The sequence below is a fragment of the Neovison vison genome, chromosome 6 (genome assembly GCF_020171115.1).
Source record: "Neovison vison isolate M4711 chromosome 6, ASM_NN_V1, whole genome shotgun sequence".
Classification (NCBI taxonomy): domain Eukaryota; kingdom Metazoa; phylum Chordata; class Mammalia; order Carnivora; family Mustelidae; genus Neogale; species Neogale vison.
In genome coordinates, this window is record NC_058096.1 from 56,324,494 (window position 1) to 56,346,216 (window position 21,723).

General features: G+C 40.5%; 1 protein-coding gene across 1 annotated transcript in view; it reads right to left on the reverse strand.

Moving 5' to 3' along the window:
• Positions 1-21,723, reverse strand: part of MORC1 (MORC family CW-type zinc finger 1) — a 187,187-nt gene that overhangs the window by 7,733 nt on the left and 157,731 nt on the right. Inside the window, exons 24-28 of the mRNA XM_044254799.1 lie at positions 15,699-15,768; positions 13,486-13,552; positions 10,171-10,317; positions 4,193-4,280; positions 2,367-2,420 (exon numbers count right to left, since the gene is read on the reverse strand). Coding sequence (XP_044110734.1) covers positions 2,367-2,420; positions 4,193-4,280; positions 10,171-10,317; positions 13,486-13,552; positions 15,699-15,768 — 426 coding nt within the window. The remainder of the gene's footprint in view (positions 1-2,366; positions 2,421-4,192; positions 4,281-10,170; positions 10,318-13,485; positions 13,553-15,698; positions 15,769-21,723) is intronic.

The following is a 21,723-nucleotide window of genomic DNA, read 5'->3' on the forward strand; positions in this document are numbered from 1 at the left end:
TGTCCTGGGGGCAGCATGGGGAAAGGCTCAGAGGCAGGCTAGTTGGGTAGACTACAGCAATTCCATTTCGAATGGGGCGAATGTTTTATGAGAGGAAAGAAAAAAGATGGTGGTTCCAGCCAAGCTGTGTACAATTATCTATGTGCTCATAACCCATCTACTACTAACTACTACTAACAACTAACCAGGGCAAGGTGACCAAAGACATCTGTGACTTATCAAGGGTCCTCCTGTGCTTTGATGTAGCTGCCTTTATTAAAAGTACACAGCTTAAATCAAGTTGCATAGATCTGTCCTTGGATTTCAAAAAAGATGATTATAAGAGTTTTTATAACCACCCACTTAAAACTACCAATCGATAATAAAGTCCTCATGACCAAGCAGTTTCATAACGGGGAAGTCATGATCACAATTGTTCTGTATTTTGCTTGCAACATCTCTGTTTCAACAAGAGGTCCTGGTCTCCTGACTGTTTATCTTGTTTTGATTCTTTGAATCCCACTTGCCCTAAACATTAAGAGGATTCTACTCATCATTTCTGCTAACATTGTTCACTTGCATAAATATCTACCTTATTCAGTCTGGTCTCTAAAACCCAACAACAATGTGGATCCATTACTGATCATATAGATAGCAGAAAAATACCATTTAGAAACAGACGTGAAAGACATACATAAGCCTGGATGAACTAAGGTGTGTGACAAACTAATTCTTTGCAAATCTCTAAGTTTCATGATGTTAAATATTTAAATCAGAGATCCCTAACCACTAAATGAAGATCCCTGGGAAGATCCAGGAGCCTTACTGGTAACTCTTGGAGCTGGCTGCCATAGACCTCCAGTTGGGACAATTCTTGGTAGGACACTGAACAACCTGCCCACCATGTACCACATTCCACTGTGAGCAGCCCCCCCATATGTATCTCATCGTGTAACATCAAGGTCTCTAAGTAAGTAAACAATAAATCTTTTACACCAAAAGGCTAAGAAGCTGTGGTATACATATGGCAATTAACACATGCAGATCCTGTCACAGGATGAAGGAGGACAGTCTGGACAAGGGTGAGATAGAAGACAGTGATGTAGAGAACAAGCTTGGAGTGGCACAAATCTGGGTTCCAATCCTGAACCTGTTACTCACTTGCATCACAACACTGGACTATTACCTTGCTGACTCTCTCATCCTCACGGCTAACATAAAGATAGTGGCATCGGCCTCCCGAGGTTGTGAGGGTTAATGAGGTACTGGCTTATATAAAAGGCCTAGGCTAGTGCCTACCTCTACTGGCTCTTGACCAATCCCTGCTTTACATTCATAGATTAAAATAATACAGAGCTAGAAATAGGATCCAAAATATATTGAATGAAAACTTTGTCCTGCAATCTAGTTAGGAAATGTGGCCAAGCACATCTTCAGCCTGAAAATGTTTGGAGACTCCTTTTCAACAGACATGATTCAGAAAATACACTCGCTCTTCAGTTGATGGGATGGGAAATGATGGGAAACCTTCATTTCCAGCTGTTTATCACAGTCCAGTAGGCATTCACTCAGAAACCTCAGAGGCAAATATATCGACAAGGGTGTGAAATTTAGGCACATCCTATACTCCAAATACTTTGTGAGGCAGCCTTTCTAAGGAGGAGTCTGGTTTAGGTTCTGATCTCCATCTCAAGTTTGTCTGGTCATATGTCTTCAGGAACTGACTTAGTAATTCTATTTCACTTATGAAACAAGAATATCCAAATCTATTCCATTCCCTACAAGAGATGAGGCAGTGCCTTTCCTTCGGTTTCTGCTTCCCATGATTCCGGGGTCAACACGCCCCTTGTAGTCTTTAAGGTTTGCATGTCATTATGACAGTTTTCCAGGAGATGGCTAGAAGCATAAGTACTTTTAGTAGTATTGTTTTTATAAGTACTTTTGTAATGGAAAAATCATAAACTTAAAAACTGTTGACAGGATCCTAAAAAACAAAAAACAAAACAAACAAACAAACAAGCAAACCCTAAAAAATTATCCAAAATAATTAAAAACTCTAATCTACAAACGATTTCTGGTTTAGTCCAGTGTCTCAAGGACTTAATCTATTTCTTAAAGACTGCAAACTTCATGTATTCTGTTCAATATAGTCCTACTCCCAGTGTTTCATGAGCTTTCTGCTGTGGAAACATTTGCATTTTCAAATTCAAAAAGATGTTGGTTTGTGACATCTGATATGCTACACATTAATCTTAGTCTTGATAAGAGAATGCAAATTTGATTTCCTTCCAAACCTAACATTTGGAAATGTATATTATTTCTCCTTTGGAATATGGGATCATTTAGAATATAAATGACTACATTTATATTTTTTTAAAAAAGCTTACCTGGTTGAAGCACATTCTCAGCTTTTTGTTTGTCTGCTCTGGGCATTGCTCCAGCTGTTTTGTAAATGATAATGGAACAGGATATTAACTTTTAGAGAATGAGCTGTTTACAACAGAGTTCTAACATGAGAAGTGTCTAATATAAAAAGTCATCAAAGCCTAGAACTGGCCAACACTGGTATTGTGGGTCTTTTAAGCTTGGGTCTAATTAAATTAATCAACTAAAGTGTATTAAAGAGAGTAAGGCAGTTTACATAATTAATAAACAACATGGTTAAGCAATTACAGAAGAAAAAAACGAGAAGGCGGAGTAAATGGCAAAGATTATTCAAGAGGAAGTCAAGGAGGTGGTTGAAGTCTGGATCTTCTAAATGAGAACATCACAGAAAGAGACTGGGTAGTCACTGGCATATGGGATAGTATTTATTTATTTATTTTTTTAAAGATTTTATTTATTTATTTGAGAGAGAGAGACAGTGAGAGAGAGCATGAGCGAGGAGAAGGTCAGAGAGCGAAGCAGACTCCCCATGGAGCTGGGAGCCCGATCCCGGGACTCCAGGATCACGCCCTGAGCCGAAGGCAGTCGTCCAACCAACTGCGCCACCCAGGCGTCCCGTATATGGGATAGTATTTAAAGTCATAGACTCTTCGAGGTCTCCCAGAAACAGCACTTAACAGAAAGAAGAAAAGGGCCCAGGAATGGGCCCTCAGATGTGCCAACATTTAGAAACCAAACAGAGAAGGAACTGAGTTGTCAGCAGAAAAGATGGGAGGAAGAAAAGCAACAAAATGCTAAGTGTGTTTTCATGGAAACGACACAAAGAAAGTCGTTTAAGAAGGAAAAAAGTGGCCAGCTGGGTTGGTCTCTCAGAGGTCAGAGAAGAGTGACCGCTGCATCTGTCAGCTCAGTGGTCACTGGTGGCCTCATGAGACAGTCCCAGTGAAGCACCAGAGTCAGAAACCTGGTGGGGGCTGGGGGTGGGGTGGGGAGGAGGATGAGGTGAGGGTAGGAAGGTGAGGGAGCAGAAACAATAGTTATACATTAGAAAATTAAGGGTTTCTTCCCAGGATCTTACTAAGGCATACAGCACCTCTGTCAAATTACTTGGTGCTCTTTTCACTAATAGCCTTTCCATGTATATCCATCCTTTCCATAAGCAATGCTGTGCATGAAGGCAGAGAAAGCATTCTCCCACCCTCCCATACCCCAAGGTTCTTCTGAGCTCCAGGGAGCAGCTTCTGGAAGCCTCAGGCCTGCATGGCTCACTCAGCCTCACCATACCTTGCAGTGACTTAGCAGCCTGGGGACTACCCAAATGAGGCCAGACCGCTGGATCAGGTCTTCCTTCTAATCATATATGGCACTATCTCTGAAAGGAGATTTGGTAAATAGAGTTTTCCTCATCTTTCCCTATGATGTTAGTGATTTTAGTCAGACTAGAGCCCTTCACACCTGATGTGGTTGATCTACCCAAACCTCACCTCAGGCCCCCATAAAGGGTGGCTGAGGAAATGTATCCAAGCAACAGAAACTCTATTTTTGGTGTCATGGAGGGAAGTCAGGGACCATGTCCTCTTTCTTTTCATCTCTGCAACTCTCTGTTCTCGGTCTTTAAGATCTTCTCCAAGTTCAACAGAACCTTGGCCACACTGGTTTTAAATGAAGTTTTCATTCTGAGTCATCCATTTGGTACAAAGACCCCCATCTTCATTCCCTTACACCATTCTAGGTCCTCTTCTCAGTAACACTTTACCATGTGTCTGCAATGAAGATTAAGTTCGGGCTATTCTGTCATGCCCTCCAAGTTCCAGTAAAGCCAGCTTACCTCAAAACTTGTCGCAAGTTCCTCGACAGACGTGTAGCCAAATTCTGATGGTAGCTGATACTCAGGGAAAAAGTACAGAAGAATCTCCCTAGGAATATCAGCAGAGTGGAGATGGTGATATACTGGGAACGGGGATGCAGTGCTCACCTGTCAGAACTGCTAGGGGTTAAACACTTGCCAGAGATGAACATTCAAGCCCACCAAATTGTTTTTAGCACTGTCATCAGAGTCCTCCTCAAAAAGCAGACTGGGGGGAAAAGGAAATGGGTGTGGCTATAAAAAGGCAACAGGAAGAATCCTCACGGTGATGACAGTGTTCTGTATCTTGACTATATCAATGCCGACATCTTGTGATAGCGTTACCACTGGGGGAAAGTAGGTAAAGGATACAGGACATCTCTGTTATTTCTTCTAACTGCCTGTGAACTTACACTTACCTTAAAATTAAAAATTTAAAAAAGAAAGGAAGAAAGAAAGTAGGAAGAAAGGAAAGGAAGGAAAGAGAAGGGAAGGGAGGGGAGAAAGAGGGAGGGGAAAGGGGAAGAGGAAGGGAAGAAGAAGAGAAGGGAAGGGAAGGAAAGGAAGAGGAAAGGACGGGGAGGGAGAAAGGAAGCAAGAAAAAAGGATGAGAGGGAGAGGAAGAGAGTAAGAGAGAGGAAGGAAGGCAGACAGGGCTCACAATGCCCACCCATAATCAATCAGTCCAGGAAAGCACCGTACCTACTTGAGTGTCCTCCTTGAAGAAAACTTAGCATTGCAAAGATCTTGGAGGAAAGACACTGTCTCCTGACTTTTTTGTTCCCCTACGAAAACCAAAGAACTCAATTCTCCAGGGTAATTCCTTTCATCCAGGGCTCTGCAACTACTCTTAGGAATCACATGTGGACCCTGTTCTTTCCAAACAGTAATTGGCCATTGTTCTGACAGGTGTTTCATTTTGCCAAGAGGCAGTAGCGGCCCCACCTTTGTAGGGTGACAGCTTTTCTAGGATTAGTCACCCAGATGATGCATATTTCATCCCTGGGAGAATGTGAAGTCTAGAAATTTATAGCTACTCTATCTTAAAAGTACATAGAGTGTTTTTGTGTTGAAGGGGTCTAAGGACCTCGTGTATATTATCCAAGGGATTTATAAAACTTTTCAGTTGTAAAATGGTATGGCACACAAAAGATAAAGTAGCTGTTCCTTACATAATTTACACTCTAGTTTTTTAAGAATATGATGTTTTAATATTCATTTATAGTTTCAAAATTCAATCCAAATGTTAAAATACTCAGCACTGCAAAATGTGAAACACTCATACACATGCACACACGCATATGCCCCCCAGAATTATTTACCCAGTTAGTAAGAAGGGGAGTGGGTTCTGGGTATTTGAGATGAGCAGAAATCAGAAGGGATGGAGAACAAAGCTACAAGTGGTGCCCTGAGGAAAGGACCTGAGGTCACCGCTAGGGCTGGTTTGGTAGGGCAGAAGGTTGGTGATCTTTTTTTTTTTTTTTTTTTTTAAGATTTTTGATTTATTTGACAGACAGAGATCACAAGTAGGCAGAGAGGCAGGCAGAGAGAGAGAGGAGGAAGCAGGCTCCCTGCTGAGCAGAGAGCCCAATGCGGGGCTCGATCTCGGGACCCTGGGGTCATGGCCTGAGCCAAGTAAGAGGCTCTTTTTCTTAGCCAAGACCAAGTTTATTAATTAGGTTAATTTATATATTTATTCATATTAATATTTATATACAAATATTAAAATTTATTTTAATATTTATATATAATTATATTATATATAATTATATATAAATTATATATAATTATATATAATTTATTTTAAAATAAATTAATATTTATTTTAATTTTGATAAATAAAATATTTATATATAAATATATAAACAAATATATATATTACTATTGAGCATGACTTGAGATTTAATACTCCAATATTAGGACCATATGATATAATTTAACAGTCTGGATCTCAGTTTAGCTCATCTACCTCTGACTTAACACAAGTCAGTCATCCCCATAATATGAAAATATTTTAACATCAGCAATAATATTCACTGCCTTTTTCATTAATCCCTCTCAACTTCATTAAAAGTATCTTTTGAGGAGCCCTTGGGTGGCTTAATCGGTTAAGCGTCAGACTCCTGATTTCAGCTTAGGTCTTGGTCTCAAGATCATAAGTTCAAGCCTTGCAGTGGGGTCTATACTGGCATGGAGGCTAAGAAAAAAAGTATTCTTTGAATACCTACTAATACATGCTAGACATGGTGTGGAAAATCCAACCTGTTTTCAAAGATGCTAGTATATTTGGGAATTAAATAAACTAATACACATAAAACAAAAAGCAATACAAGTCCAAAAACACTAAACTGAGCATAATCAGATAATGGAAAAGAACAATGAAAACTAGTATTTTTATTAATTTCTTCCATTAATATGTACTAAAAAGAAGTGTCCAGACTCCATGGCATTGTGGAAAGGGATAAGGATGAGGTCAGGTCCAGACTGAACCATGTGGAGGGAAAGGGCTCCAATGACTCTTTGGCAGGTGACAAGGAAGGCAAATCTGGTGAGCAATGGTCACTGCAAAGCATATAGAACCCTCCACATTCTATACAATCTGCCACAATCCTCATGCCCCGAGACATGTGAAGTCTAGTTAACACAAGGAATAACACGTGGACCAGATACAGAAAAGCACAGTACAGGGGGTAAGAAAAACAAAGAAGCCAAGAACTAGTGAAATATGAGAAAACATACTACATGCTGTTAAAGGCAAAAGAGAAGATTGATAAATGAAGAACTCATTTTGTTCCAGTTAAGCTTTGTGTTCTGCACAATTCTTTTCCCACTTAGTATTTTGTAAAACAATCACCACAAAAAAATTCAAGCCTGTACTGAGAGCTGATTTATTAATACATTTGGCTTTCAGAGTGTTCAGCTGATAATAGCATGATGATTTCAAGCACCAAAGATTCTACATGTTCATTAGCGAGGTGGTTTCCGGGAAATTTTAATTTTCTAGGGATGCCTAATTATAGAAGCGAATGTACTTTAAAGTCCTAGTACACTAAATCACATTATCCCCTTTTTGATCACATGTAACATTAAAATTAATAGTAATGATATACTTAAATGCAGAACAAAGATGAACCAAGGAAAAAATAAGGAGAAAGATGAAACACAGTGGCACACCCAAACTCTGTTCCAACGCAACCAGATCTCAGTGTGGAGAGCTGTGAAGGATGTGTGTGTGTGTGTGTGTGTGTGTGTGTGAGAGAGAGAGAGATAAAATGTGTATATGTCTACATATACACACTTACATGTATATACATACACATACATATTTCTGCATGTATATGTATATGCATCTGTGTCTGTGTGTATACGATGGTGAAGAGCACAAGATGACAAATCAGGAAGCCATAGCTTAAACCCAGCCCTGTCCCAGTTGTTGTGTAATTGTGATTTTGAGTGTGGGTTCGTTTCTCTAAGCTTCCAAATCTCGAAAACTTGCGGGAGTAAGGAGCTAATATATACAAGATACTTGGGTGAGCCTAAAATATAGTAACAGCTCAAAAATGATAGTTATTATTATCAAGAAACAATAAGCCAATCATTGGACATGTGGTCATCTCCATACATTTTTAGTCACATGCACACATTTACTGATATATACAGACACGCTCCTATATATAACTTATTACATACCACCCAATCTTAGTGCTCAGTTGACATGCCTGAATGTTGGAACCAGGAAGGAACAAACCAGGATTCAGGCTAACCAACTTCAAAATTGCAGAGCTTACTTGTTACTTCTGGACAAATACTGACAGAACTGGTTGGAGAATCTCATTCTTGAGGGACTGTACCATGGATCACGAAAGTGTAAGACTGACTGACCAACCAGGTCACTGGACAAGTGGCCTTTTTCAACCTTGTAATATCTGTACAACACCCTGAGGCCCAGACTGCTTCCATCCCATTACCAGGCTAATGGCGGCCTTCCAGCTCAGGTGCCAAGCAGATTAAGTGGCCAAAACTCAACTGGTATTTACCCTCAAGATACAAATGTAGTGATCCAAAGGGGCATGTGCACCCAAATGTTTATAGCAGCAATGTCCACAACAGCCAAACTATGGAAAGAGCCTAGATGTCCATCAACAGATGAATGGATAAAGAAGATGTGGTGTATATATACAATGGAATACTATACAGCTATCAAAAGTAATGAAATCTTGCCATTTGCAACAACGTGGATGGAACTAGACGATATTATGCTGAGCGAAATAAGTCAATCAGAGAAAGACAATTATCATACGATCTCTCTGATATGAGGAATTTGAGAGGCAGGGCGGGAGGTTGTGGGGGGGTAGGAAAGGAAAAAAGAAACACAATGGGATCAGGAGAGAGACAAACCATGAGAGACTCTTAATATCAGGAAACAAACTGAGGGTTGCTGGGGGATTGGGGGTAGGGATAGGGTAGCTGGGTGATGGACACTGGGGAGGGTATGTGCTATGGTGGGTGCTGTGAAATGTGTAAGCCTGATGATTCACAGACCTATACCTCTAGGGCAAATAATGCATTATATGTTAATAAAAAAGATATGTATCTCACACTAAACATATACTATCAGTAACACACACACACACACACAAACAAGCAAAAACAACTTAAGTGTTCATAAACGTAGTACTCTGGCTTCATTTCTTGGCCAACAACTTATCTCTGGATCCCTGGTATCATTAGTGAAGATGTGCCCCAATGCAAAGTCCAAGCAGATCTGCCTACTCCATAACCAAGAGTTCCTCCTCTTTTCTCCTAGGGCAGGACAGATGTTAGGAGTGTGTTTCTAAGGGATAGGGGTGACCTTCATGCCCATGTGTGCAGAGCCTTGCAACCCTGGATGTTGCTGCAGAAATTTCCATAAGGCCTACGACTATTGTAGAATAGAGTTCAAGTCTTAGTTCAAGTCTTAGTTGAATTTGCAGTCTGCTTTCACACACAAGACCAAAGCCTGGGCCTGAGTCGAAGTTGTAGCTCCCTATACGGATGCCCCACCACTACCTTTCTCTTTGCCAACTTTCTAATTCCATTCTTTGCCAACTCTCTTCTTCAGGAAGTTTTTGCAGTCATTCATCGATCAGAAAGTCAAAGTCACTGTCCTCATGAAAAATACTATTCTAGCCAGGATGTGTGGTGTGTTTGCCTTACCCGAAACCCTCTTACTTTACAAGGCAGGCCACTCTAGGATATGAACCCTAACCAAACCACTGGCTCCACTAATTCTGTGGTGCTCCTGCTCCTGCCCCCTTCCCTCCCTCTGTTACATATTTTAGAGCACTCTTCCGTATACTAACTTCTTTGGCTTGATTGTAAAGCCTCCTATCATAGGTCCCTAGTTGGAAAAATTTTGAATCCTGGACTTTATCCCATCTGTCTGTATACACTTTGAGAAATGAGATTCAGATGTCTAAGTCCCTCATTTACCCTGCCCACAATTGTTCACATTCTACACTGAACCAGAAAGTAAAACTCAATTTCCCTTGATAAGTTTCTTATCTAAAGCTACAAAAGGAGACTTCCCAGAAGGCCATTACAAATATCATGAAGGTCTTCATCAGGCAATAACAAAATAAATAAAAAATGAAAGATGAAGGAACGGAGAAAGGGAGGAAGAAATTCCGTAAGAATTTTTCATAACATCCAGGAGAGAACTAACATTCCCCATACTGCCAGACCACATGACAGACCACGTGACATGGGCAGTTATCATCTGTAGTTCTATTTCAGGAGACATTTAATCCCATGGTGTATCTGTAGCAGCATAATTAGGAGATAAATCATACAGTCATTCTACGGAATCTTCTTGATAACTTTACCACTCCACTGGGAGAGGAAAAAAAAAAAGATGAGGCGTTGTCATGGCTTAGAAAGTGCCACAAAGCAAATGGAAATAGGCTAGCAAATATCTTTACCTTAAATTCGACACCAGTTTTCTTACAGTTTCCTTAACAGATGTGCTTGGAGAAGATTTTGTTGGTGAATCCACAACGTGACAACTACCCCTCACAGAGAAGCTGGCGCCGTGTCCTGAACGTGGACTTAAACCTTCAACCTGTGCACTGTGCAAAAACAAGCCGAGACTTATAATTTCAGACTTATAATTTATTAGGTACCAATGAATTCAGAAACATTAATAGATGACAAATAAAATGTTAATACACAACAGATGAGAGCAAGGCCATAAATGTCATGCTAAAAACTGTCATTTAGGGAGTCACAGAAAATCAATTCTCAACTAGAAAAATGACTATTTATTCCTGAAAAATCTTGTTTCAAGATTTTTGGGGGAGCTACAATTAAACAGAATTGGCAGTAATGTAGCCTTAACTAGAGTAGTCCCATAACATTTGCTTCATTTGCTGAAAGAGGCTTTTAAACCAAAGTTCTATGTTAGCCTGAGGGAAGGTACATACAGAAATAAAACAAAAAAGGGCAAAGTCAGTTGAAAGAACTATTTAGTCAAAATCTGTAGGAAAAAGAATGTTCCAGGGGACATGTAATGATCCTGGGTAGAGATGAAGCAGGACCACTGGGGTGGAGTGTGTGGGAAAGTGAGGCACGGGGGAGGGAAGGGCTGGGGCCTGTGGCCAGGGGGCAGGAACTGGCGTTTACTCTAAGTAGAGCAGGCACTACCACTGACCGGTTTCTCTCATGGAAGCAAGGTGATCTGCTGTGTGTTTTAAAAGGGTAACTAGCTGTAGTGCAGAGAATAACTCACAATGAGGACACTCAGAATAGTGTACTGTGTTAATGAGACCCAAGGTTTTCAATACTGTGAGAATAAAACACATTCAAGAGGGCTGGGGGACTTGTAATTTGGGAGACAAAGCTGTGTGGGCAGGTAGGGGTCAGATCACATAGGAATTTGCTTGTCATATAAGGAGGGGGTTTTTGTAATCCTTTCATGCTAATATTAAGACCATAGCTCTGGAGAGTTTTATGTTTATATTGTATGGGTCATTTAAAAATTGGACAAGAGTTTATATCAAATAGAATGTGTTTCTACTGTTGACAGCTTTTTGGCATTAATTCTAACTTTGACTGATATTTTATTTAAGGATAAGAGGATTATAACAAATGCTTGACTCTTAAAGAATACTTACAGACTATCTGAAGCTTATTAAGTATAACTTCCTTTATGCTGAAATTTTATTATGGTAGTCCTCTAAAATTTTTTTTTTTAATCATTTTTTGGGATGCTGAAAAGTCATGCACTGGAAGTAAAAGGTAAAGTACACTACACCTGAGCACAGAGAGTTCTCTCCGAACCCATTTCTCTTCCTGCCAGATAATAATAACACCAACCTCACAGAGCTGTGCTGAGGATTAAACAAGACACACGAAGAATTCAGCCCAACTCTTACACTTCATAAGTGTTCAGTAAATAGTGCCGAATTATTAGTTATTATGATCTTTATCATCACTACTACTATTAATGAATTTGATAAGATTCTTCTATGAATCAAGTTCTAATAAAGAACTCTAGGCTAAACCATTATCCATAAAGTGGTCTAGTGACAGCATAGGGGGAAAACTGCATCATTTAGTCAATTAACAAATATACCAGCTCTGAGTCAGCTGCTATTCTGGATGCTAATGACACAGAAGTGGGCAAGACAGCCCTGCTCTTATGGAGTGAATTAGCTCCTAGTGAAAAGACAGAAAGTAAGCAAGCTAGAATGTAACACACTAAAAAAAAAAAAAAAAAAAAAAAAGAGAGAGAGAGAGAGAGAGACTATTCAATAAGATACTTTAAAATAGTAATAAGTGCTCTGAAAAAAAACCATGCAGGATGCTAAGATCTGATACTGTGCCTTGTCAGGAGTGGGACAGGCTATTGTGGATAAAGTGCTATGGGAAGACTGCTCAGACACCTGGAATTATGAAGAAGAAAATATCTGGTCCCCATCCTTATGGGAAGACAAATGTTCAGAAGGACAATTCCACTTGACAATGGTGTTGCTCACCCATCGTGTGTCAGAATACAGCTGATATTTGACAGGTGATTATTTTTTTTACAGATTTTATTGAAAGTGAAAGCGAGAGAGATCACAGAACTCCAGAGAAAAGCAGACTCGCCGCTAAATAAGGAGTCCGATGCGGGGCTCAATCCCAGGGCCCTGGGATCCTGAGCCGAAGGCAGTCGCTTAACCGACTGAGTCACCCAGGCACTCCTAACAAATAATTATTGAAGTTGAAGGAGTTATGACCGCTCTGATCACTGCATCAGTGGCTCTCTGAAACTCTGAGTCTGCCTGCGAGAGTTGGGGGTCCCAGAGAAGAGAACACTTGAACCCGAACTTGAAGGAAAGAGTTATAGACTGGTGTACAGCTTGCAGAGGGCAAAGGAAGCAGCATGGACAGAGATGGAAATGTGATAAAACAGAACTCAAAGCAACTCAGAAACTCTGGGAAGCAAAGTGGGGGCTCCAGGAAGGACCAGAAGTGAAAGGGACTTCCACTGTGCTGAGGAGTTTGTAACTTATCTCACAAGTGATGGGGCCATGAAAGGCTTCTGAGTAGAACAGTGAAGTGAGAGGGTCTGAGTCTCAGAGGGAATCCTCTGTCAGCAAATGCAGAAAATAAAACAACTCTCTGTTTTTCTCTGACACTCAATTCAATGTGCTCCTATGCAAAAAGGGCCCAGAATCTGGATTCACAGTCACAGGGTCTAAATGGCTGGGAAGCACCTTTGACAAGTCTAAGTGAGGGTAAGAGCTCACTTCCTTGGAAACGTCCTTTCTGTTTTATTGGGCATCCAAATTATTCAGCTGATTTTATGTTAAAAGTGACAGAAGTCTGATGTCAAGAAAATTCTAGCATGCAATGATTATCATAATTACATACACGTGTAACAATAAGATAATGAGCCACACAAAAAAACAGGTTTCTGATTGCATATTCACACCTTATACACATGTGACATTTTCAGTTCTTTCACTACATTAGAGTAATTTGAATTAGTTGCTCGCTGTGAGTAGGAAGTTAAGCCTGTTCCACTTCATTATCCTCAAATCTTCACAAAAGAAAATAAAAAGGTTCAGGAAAAAGGTAAGAAACCTAGCCATATTCTATTCTTTCTTGTCTCCTTTGTAAATTTGGTTCCATTCTTAATTGCCTTTGCTTGTTGCTATTATTTTCTTTCTTCTTGTATTTAAACATTGATAATTACTTTGCAACAGTATAATTGCACTCACTTGGAATGTGTGTAATTGCAGTACACTCACCTTTCCCGGTTAGGCAATGAGGAGTTTCTCTTTATTTCCAGAGTATCACTGCTTGGCTCTTGTTTTTCTTCAAAAGACAGACAAAATGAAGACAATCACATTTTGATGATCACACGATAATGTGAAATGAAAGAAGTGTCAGCAGTTTATTCATTATTATATATTATTAATTAATAATATAAATATATTTATAAATATTATAAATATAAAATTATTATAATTTCACTTTGTGTTCCAAACATCCTCTTGTAAAAATGGACCAATATATTCTTAATACAACTTACAATAGCCTTTTAATAAAGTGTAGATGGTATCTATAATAATCCAAGAGCCTTTGTAACTTGTGTTTTTGTAAGTTCTTTTTCATGATGTTTATTACCTGCAACTGGTATGCATGGAGTGACTGCTTGGGGTTCCCTTCTCTTATAGGCCTCTGCCCAGACAACCTCCTGTCTCCCCCCTAGAATCCCACTCTATTCCATTTTAGGTTCTGGTTCAAAAACATCCTAACACACCCTGACCCCAAACATTTCTCTAGTAGAGAGTCGAAATTTAAAGCAGAAAGAGACCTACAGTCATCTACTTGACCTTCTTACTGAAGGAACTTCATTATTTTATGTTCAGAGAGGTGAGTGATTCATTTATAGTCCACAGAAATGCTCTGACTCCTTGGATTGGTTTTAAGAGTGACTTGGAGGCAGTATATGCAATAAGCCAATGTGTCTTTCTTCCACCTGTCTCCAGAATTCATTGTGGTAACTGTCCAAATATCTTATTCCACCAAGTAAACCCTTGCCAACAAGGTAAGGGCCATCAAAGTCCAAGTGGAACAACACAGCAACAAAGGAAGTTTTAGATGGTGGGTGAATGGCTGAGGATCTGCCTCCTTTAAGTAAATAGGAAAGAGAAAACACAAAAAGAGGTTTTCTAAGCATACTGCAGGTGCCACTCATTTTACTCACTGGCTTGCAGACAAAATGAAGTTTTTTTTGCCCAATGGCCAACTAATCTATAAGTACAGTCATTTGAAATTATTTCACAATTTGTTCTTTTCAAACCCAGGATGAATATTTGAAATTAAATATTAATTTTAGGATCAAAATTGTATTAACAATTTTTCTATTATGATTTGGAAATCCAACAGGCACATACTTGAAATCATTTTAATACTTTGAAACTTCTAGGAAAGACAGGCTTTAAGATTAAAAGAGCCTTACAAAAGAAATCTTGATTGTGGAATTGCAAATTATCCTATTTAAGAAGAGAGATTTAAAAAACTGTGATTTCTTAGGGACCTTACTAATGGGTTCAAATATCAAGATGTGCATGGGCAGCTGATTCGGTTACCTGAGCAACAAAGTATGCAGGGAGAGCTAGTGACCACAGAGTGAAGCCATGGACTGATACAAGGACTAGGAAGGGTGAAGCCAAAAGGATCTGAGGCTTGTGAAAGAAGCTAAGAAAGGCTTTAGAACTTATATCAGAATAAGAGCAGAACCATGAAAATAATGGGCGTGGTTCTCAGGACCAATGGTAGAATATTAAAACAAGAGAGAGCCTGGTATAATAATAATTTAACACATAATAAAGGGGTTCATGAATGGATCCTAAGAAAACATAATCTTCTGAGTCTGGTTTGCTTCCAGCTTCTCTATCCAGCGTAACTGTTTTTGTATGGAATATTAAAAGATGGCAACTGTAATTTTTTTTTTTTTTAAGTTCAAGTCTCTCACTTGAGACAAAGGACGTCCCATGGGGATAAAGGAACTAATGGATGTGTTTGGTGAACTAGTCTAAGGGGAATCATGAAAAGCAGGAAAATGATTACAAATTGAAGACAGAGAACTATTATAATTTTCAAAATACAGTCTGAATTAAAGAGCTCTTATCAATCTACTGCAAATTTCTAAACAGAATTCAGTGGAGAGTGTGGCCCAAGTCTGCTGCTGGAGATGTCAGGCCGTGTGTGGCAGTGCTGGGGGGACTCTCCTTGGGAAGGAAGGGTTTCTTGGCTCCTCTGAAACACAGGAGATTGGAGGCTCACTCTCCACCCACCCCTCTTCCCACTTCTGGAACAACACATTTTAACTTTTAAAAGTCCAAACTGCTATCAAACTTCTGATCTACATCCCACATCACATGTGCCTCATAAGTCACACTGAAAATAACTCAAACATCACAGCTAATAGAGGTAAACTGAATTATTCTTTTACCTTTTTTCATAAGAGAAACTTCCTTTTTTTCTTGTTTCAATGAGACCTCAGTGTCACTTTTATCTAAAACCTGAAAAATAAGCTGTTTACTTAAAGCTGCACAAAAATATAGGATACATTATAGTGTGAGAAGTGACCTGAGTATCAGTGCCCATATCAGAGAGAGAGGCCAGAGGCACAGTTATGCACATGTTATGATGGGAGACAATCATGTGCATTGTAGAAGATGATGGTTACATCATAGTTGCCATATTTACTTTTACCATTTCTTTATCAGGACCTGAATACTTCTATCAATATTTGTACAGGTAGTTTTAAAAATCCATATCATGTGTGGATGTAACAATGACTCTAACAAATGAGACAAGTCTTTGATTCACCAGGAGCAACCATGAAGCCTCTGCTGTTCTAAGGAAGCTTATCACATCCGTGGTCGATACAGCAGACACAGAGCATTAGCTCAACATCAGTGCAATGAAATCCTTGGGGAGGTTGGGGTCTGGGGCCTGAGGCCCACAGCATGATCAGGGAAGGGGATGGAGAATGCACCAGGCCAATCAAGGGACAAGATGGGGACATCTTCACTTTTGATAAAATCCAAGGAAATCTGGCTAAAAGGGGTCACAGAGCCTTAATGTGTTGAACACAGGAGCCAGGAGAGTTGTTGGCACCTGAGAGTGAGAGGGTGTATGAGTGTGTATGATGTCTGGGACAGGTGGGCGGAAGTGGGGGTTGGGGGAGGAGGAGGAGTGTGCCTGCCATCCAGAAACCATGTCCACCATTGCTTTGGGAAGCCTAAAGACCCATTTTGCAAGGCTCACACAAAATAAACTTACATTTTGGAAACATACTTCTTTAGATCAGAGAGAGAATTAGTTCATGCCCTTCAGGAAAACAGACCTAGAATGTTCCCTTCGTGTATTCTGCAAATCTATGAGAAGGTGAGGGAACAGGCAGTGAAAACCAGCAATGGAGAAGGCAGGGGTAAGGCAAGAGCTCCTTGATCTGAAGACCCTTCAACATGTGCTGAGATACAACTGTGTTCCCCACTTCTATGACCTGGTGGAAGGTGTGAACTTGTAGGTTCTCTGGGGCTTGCCCACTGTGCCTGTACCCATCACCTTTTTTTTTTTTTTAAGATTTTATTTATTTATTTGACAGAGAGATCACAAGTAGTCAGAGAGGCAGGCAGAGAGAGGGAGAGGAGGAAGCAGGCTCCCTGCTGAGCAGAGAGCCCAATGCGGGGCTCAATCCCAGGACCCTGAGATCATGACCTGAGCTGAAGGCAGAGGCTTTAACCCACTGAGCCACCCAAGCGCCCCACCCATAACTTGTCAAGCCCGCTGTGCCCTGCTAAACAAATGTGAGAGGGAGAAGCTATCACCTCCCCTTTTCTCCCCTCCCAGGAAACACAAGCATATATTTTACATGGCATTCTAGAAACCACTCCTCAGGAAGCAGGTTAAATGGGCACACATGTAGCCTAGCAACAAAAGACCTGTAAGGCTCTCTATCATTGCTGCTTCTGTTTCACTCAAAGCCATAACAAGAAAAGTCTTGTTAGGGAAAGGGAAATAAATAAAACTAATGCTGGGTGGCTTGGTCGGTTAAGTGTTCTGCCTTTGGCTCAGGTCCCGATCTCAGGATCCTGGGATCAAGCCCCACTTTGGGCTCCCTGTTCAGTGAGGAGTCTGCTTCTCCCTCTGCCCCTCACCTTGCTCTTATGCACACACACACACACACACCTCTCTCAAATGAATAAAATCTTAGGCAAAAAAACTGATGCTAAGCTGTTTTGTCCATTTCAGATTAGTTTTGTACTTGTACTATAAATAAAGTCCTGCCCCAGGAGTAAATAAAACACATATATTTTTTAAAGTTCATTTTGCAAAATGACCTTCCAATGTACATCTTATTTCTCTCTGATGTATCATCAAACTTACATTTTTCTCCTACTATGCTCATACATACAGGAAATGTGTGTGTCTTTTTGAATGCCTCTAACTTCATATATTTTGAACAGTTTATAAGCAGCATAGACTATTTCCCACAGCAGTTAACAGCAACCACAAGATAAACTGACGACAGGAGCTATTTAATCCTTTAGTTACAACCGCTTTGTTGTAATCCATGATGATCCAGCTCAGAATGTGTTTCTTTCTTTGGTAACTCATCCTTGTGATAAAAATCAGACAAGAGGGTAGCATCCAAGATTAACCAAAATGACAGCACTCCCCATGGGGAACTTTTGCTGGTGGCGTTATTAGCACAGCCTCAAGAAATTGTTTTTGCATTTTATCGTTTAGTTGTCTGCTTGGAGCTGTGCCTTATAGAGGCTGTTTCCGTGAAGGTCAGGTGTGTCCTCTCACTCCAAAATTGGTACTCACGCAAAGATTTCCCATCTATATTGCAGGAGAGGTTACCTTCTTTTCCTTTCCCATATTTTCTTTATTCTTTGGCATAGAGATGTTTAAAAGATTCTGGATAAACACCTCACCGCTACAGTGTTCCCTTTTAAATAACACTGAATTACTGAGTTCATTGGATGCTCTCCTTCATCACAATACATTTGTGGCTTTGAAGGTCTGAATACTTTCAAGCTGAGATAAGACATACGGCTGTCTTTTCGACGACGCTATTTGTATATTTTGATACTGCTTACAAAGCTCTTTCATATACATTACTTCGTTTCATTAGAGAAGTGTTCTTCAGTCTCTTAGGCTTAGCTGTGTTTCCTACTCTCCAGTTGAGGGATATCTCTTTCCTAAGATTTTTACCTCAGTCATGAAACAGATAACACCTCCCACTCAGTAAATGAGATTATAGTCAACTCTTCACTTGGGGTTTTAGACACCTTAATTAAAATTATGTTAACAATGAGCAGAGCGGGATTTGTCGGTTCTCCAAGGGATTCAACGGATGAGCATAATACCACATGCTCAGTTTTGTGAAGTATCTATTTAAGAGGCTAAATAAATCATAAATAGGTTAGAGAGAAGGGAAAGAACATACCACAGTCAGCTGCGTAACTCTTCTCTAATTCAGCTGTTGTTAAGAATGCTTAAGAACTGGTTGCTATCACTGTATCTGCTTTCTTTCCTGCTATTTCTTTGCCCCACTATCTCCACCGTAAGCCTCTATTATTACCAAGGACCCCGAAAGGCTACCAGATCAGTAACGACTTCCTGCCAAATTCAAAGGTCCTTTCTGTTTTCACTCTTCCACAGTGAATGTTATGTTCTGGGCTCCTCTCTCTCATTCATAAATTTATTCCCTAAAACTGAGTTCCAGTATGGGTCAGGCATTGTTCTGATGAAGAATACCAAGTCTTGCTACAGAATTGTCCTCATTCACCCTCACCATACCCAACACTAACACTTCCTACCCCTTTCCTCTGCTTTCCTTTCCTCATGACCACTTGCCACCACCTACCCTACAACACAGTTTACTTATTTGTCTTATTTGGGGTCTGGTACCCCCAGTGGAATGGAAGGACCATGAAGACAGGGAGTATCATCTATTACCTTCCTCCTATATTTCCAGGATCTATGACAGAACCCGACACTCACTCAGTATACATACAGAATCACAGAAAGTCCTGGCCAGACGTACACGTTGCTGGGGAAAAGGGGGAGTGGAATCTAGGCATTACAAACAGCAAAGGAAAAGTCAGGGAAGCAAAAATAAGCTTGGGGTGTTGGAGGCCAAAGAAGATCAGGGAGGCTACAGAGAAGTGAATGAAGGGATGAGTGGTAGGGGATGAGAACTAAAAAGAGGTCAGGCCAGGTCACCTAGGGCCTTGAAAGGCACAGCAAGGATGTTGGATTCTGCTCCAAATGTAAGCAGAAGCCACTGGAGGGTCCTGAGTAGAAGAATGGAATGACCTATCTTTTGGATGCAGTCATCAGATTTTTAGACGGTGGATGCCAAGAGAAGCAATGAGATCATTTATAGAGTTATTGCTACATCCCTGACAAGGGATGTTGGTGAATTCACTAGGGTGGAGGCTGTGGAAAAGGAAACACGGGGTATAGGTTCAAAGAGTGAGTGGGCAGTACTGGCTGCCAGGTTGAGTGCCAGGTGTGGAAGGAGGAGAGGAATTCAGGATGCCTCCTGAGCTGGGGGCTGAGTGGCTGTGAACGGCGGTGCCATTTACTGAGACAAGGAAGCAGGAAGAGGTCTCCTGCTGTTTCTTCTTCCCTTGATTTCTAGAACTTTCTGTGTCCCAAATCTCCCAGGATCTTTATTTTTCTGTCCACACTTAATTCCTCAATGAACCTATTAAAATCTCAGGGGTCCAACCATCAACTTTATCCAAAGAGTGGCCTGATGAGCATCACCAACCCTAACTTTCCACCTGTGCTCCAGTTTACTTCCAGCTGATGTTCTACTGGAACTTCAGATCTTCAGTCCCACATGTGCCAACTCGGATCCCCTGTCAGCTCTTCTCTTCCTGTCTGAAACAGCCTGTCATTCCTGGCTGCCATCTCCAAACTGCTCTCCCTGCCTCATCTTCCGTGCTCCTCCCCAGCGTCTGCTCTGCTTCCCTCCAATGGTTCCATGTTCCTTGTCATCCTTACACTCCAGTCTTTAGGCAGCAGATCCTACTTGATTTTTGGGTCTTCAGCTTCTCCTCTGCCCAGGACAACAGCATTACCACAACCTGGTTCATCTTCCTAAACAAAATCTCCATGATCCAAGATTTCTTCTCAAAACTTTCCCACAGGTCCTGACTGCTTCCTACCTCAAGTACAAACTCTGAATCTGGTTTTCAAAGCCCTTCTAAGTTACATGAACATATTTTCGGTACTTCTTAACAAAGCCCCTCTGCTATAACAGAAGGCTATCCTCAAAAATCCCCTACAAGCACCGTATATACTTTTGCCTTCACTCTCTAGGTGATATTATGCCTCACTGTCCTTCCCTCTTTTAAGACAAGTGTAAGTCCTACTCTTTCCAAAATGTCCTTTTCAGTTACTCCAGCCCATACTGATTTCTTCCCTTCTCTGAAAAACTAATAGTAAATTACAGTTCTTTGTTATTAGTAATGGCCAATCATCTTATCTCTGTAACCCAGATAAGCCTGAGATCTTACAGCAGCTTCAGTTCTTGCACGATACTTCAGAGCAGAATTCAAAACTTGGGTCCATCTCCCCCAAACAAATCCAATTCTACAAAGCATTAATAAATATGCAGAACGTACTGAAGATTGCATTGACAAATGCAGGGTTACATCCAGCAAACATCTATTTCAGGTCACCATGAGCCACCTCTATTTCTACACCTTCGATTCTGGCTGCCTGCTGAGCTCTCTCCCCACACCACCCCCTCCAGCCTCTCCAATTCTGCAGCACCATGTTTTTTGGCTTCTGGGATGACCTTCCTCCTTTCCCCAAATCCTTACACACACCCCTCTAGCTCTCCCTTTGCTGCAATTTCAGTCTCTCAATTTTCATTCTTTATTCCCATGTCCTGACCCAACCAATAAAGGCTGAATTTGCCCTCTTCAGAATCACAGAAAATGGTTTTTTAAAATGTTTTTCATAACACAAATAATGATTTTCATTATTTCATTCTGTCACAAATCATCACATTTGTTCTCATAAAAACCTTGAGAGTAAGATTATTTCTATTTTATATATTAAAAAAACAGAAGACCACAAGTTGATACAACTGACGAGGGGGTTGTAGGTCTAACTTTGAACATGGGTTGGTCTAACAGAGCATAGAGTCTGTCAACTTTCTGTAAAGTAATGTTAACACGTGGTTTTATAAAATTCTCTTCCAATTTTCCTGCTCCTTTAGAGCAAGGATCATATATATGAATCATATATATGTGACGTCTCTCTGGATCTCAGGATCTCTGATACAGTATTGTTTATACCTTTGTCTTAATTGGTGCTTGGTTGTTGGTAGTCCACATACTGGCACTTGAATATTCAGGTTCATAAGTTCCTCAAGTTCATAAGATCGTCCTTAGGGTCAGGGGCTGTATCACATGCTATCTCTGTGTCTATTGTAAGTC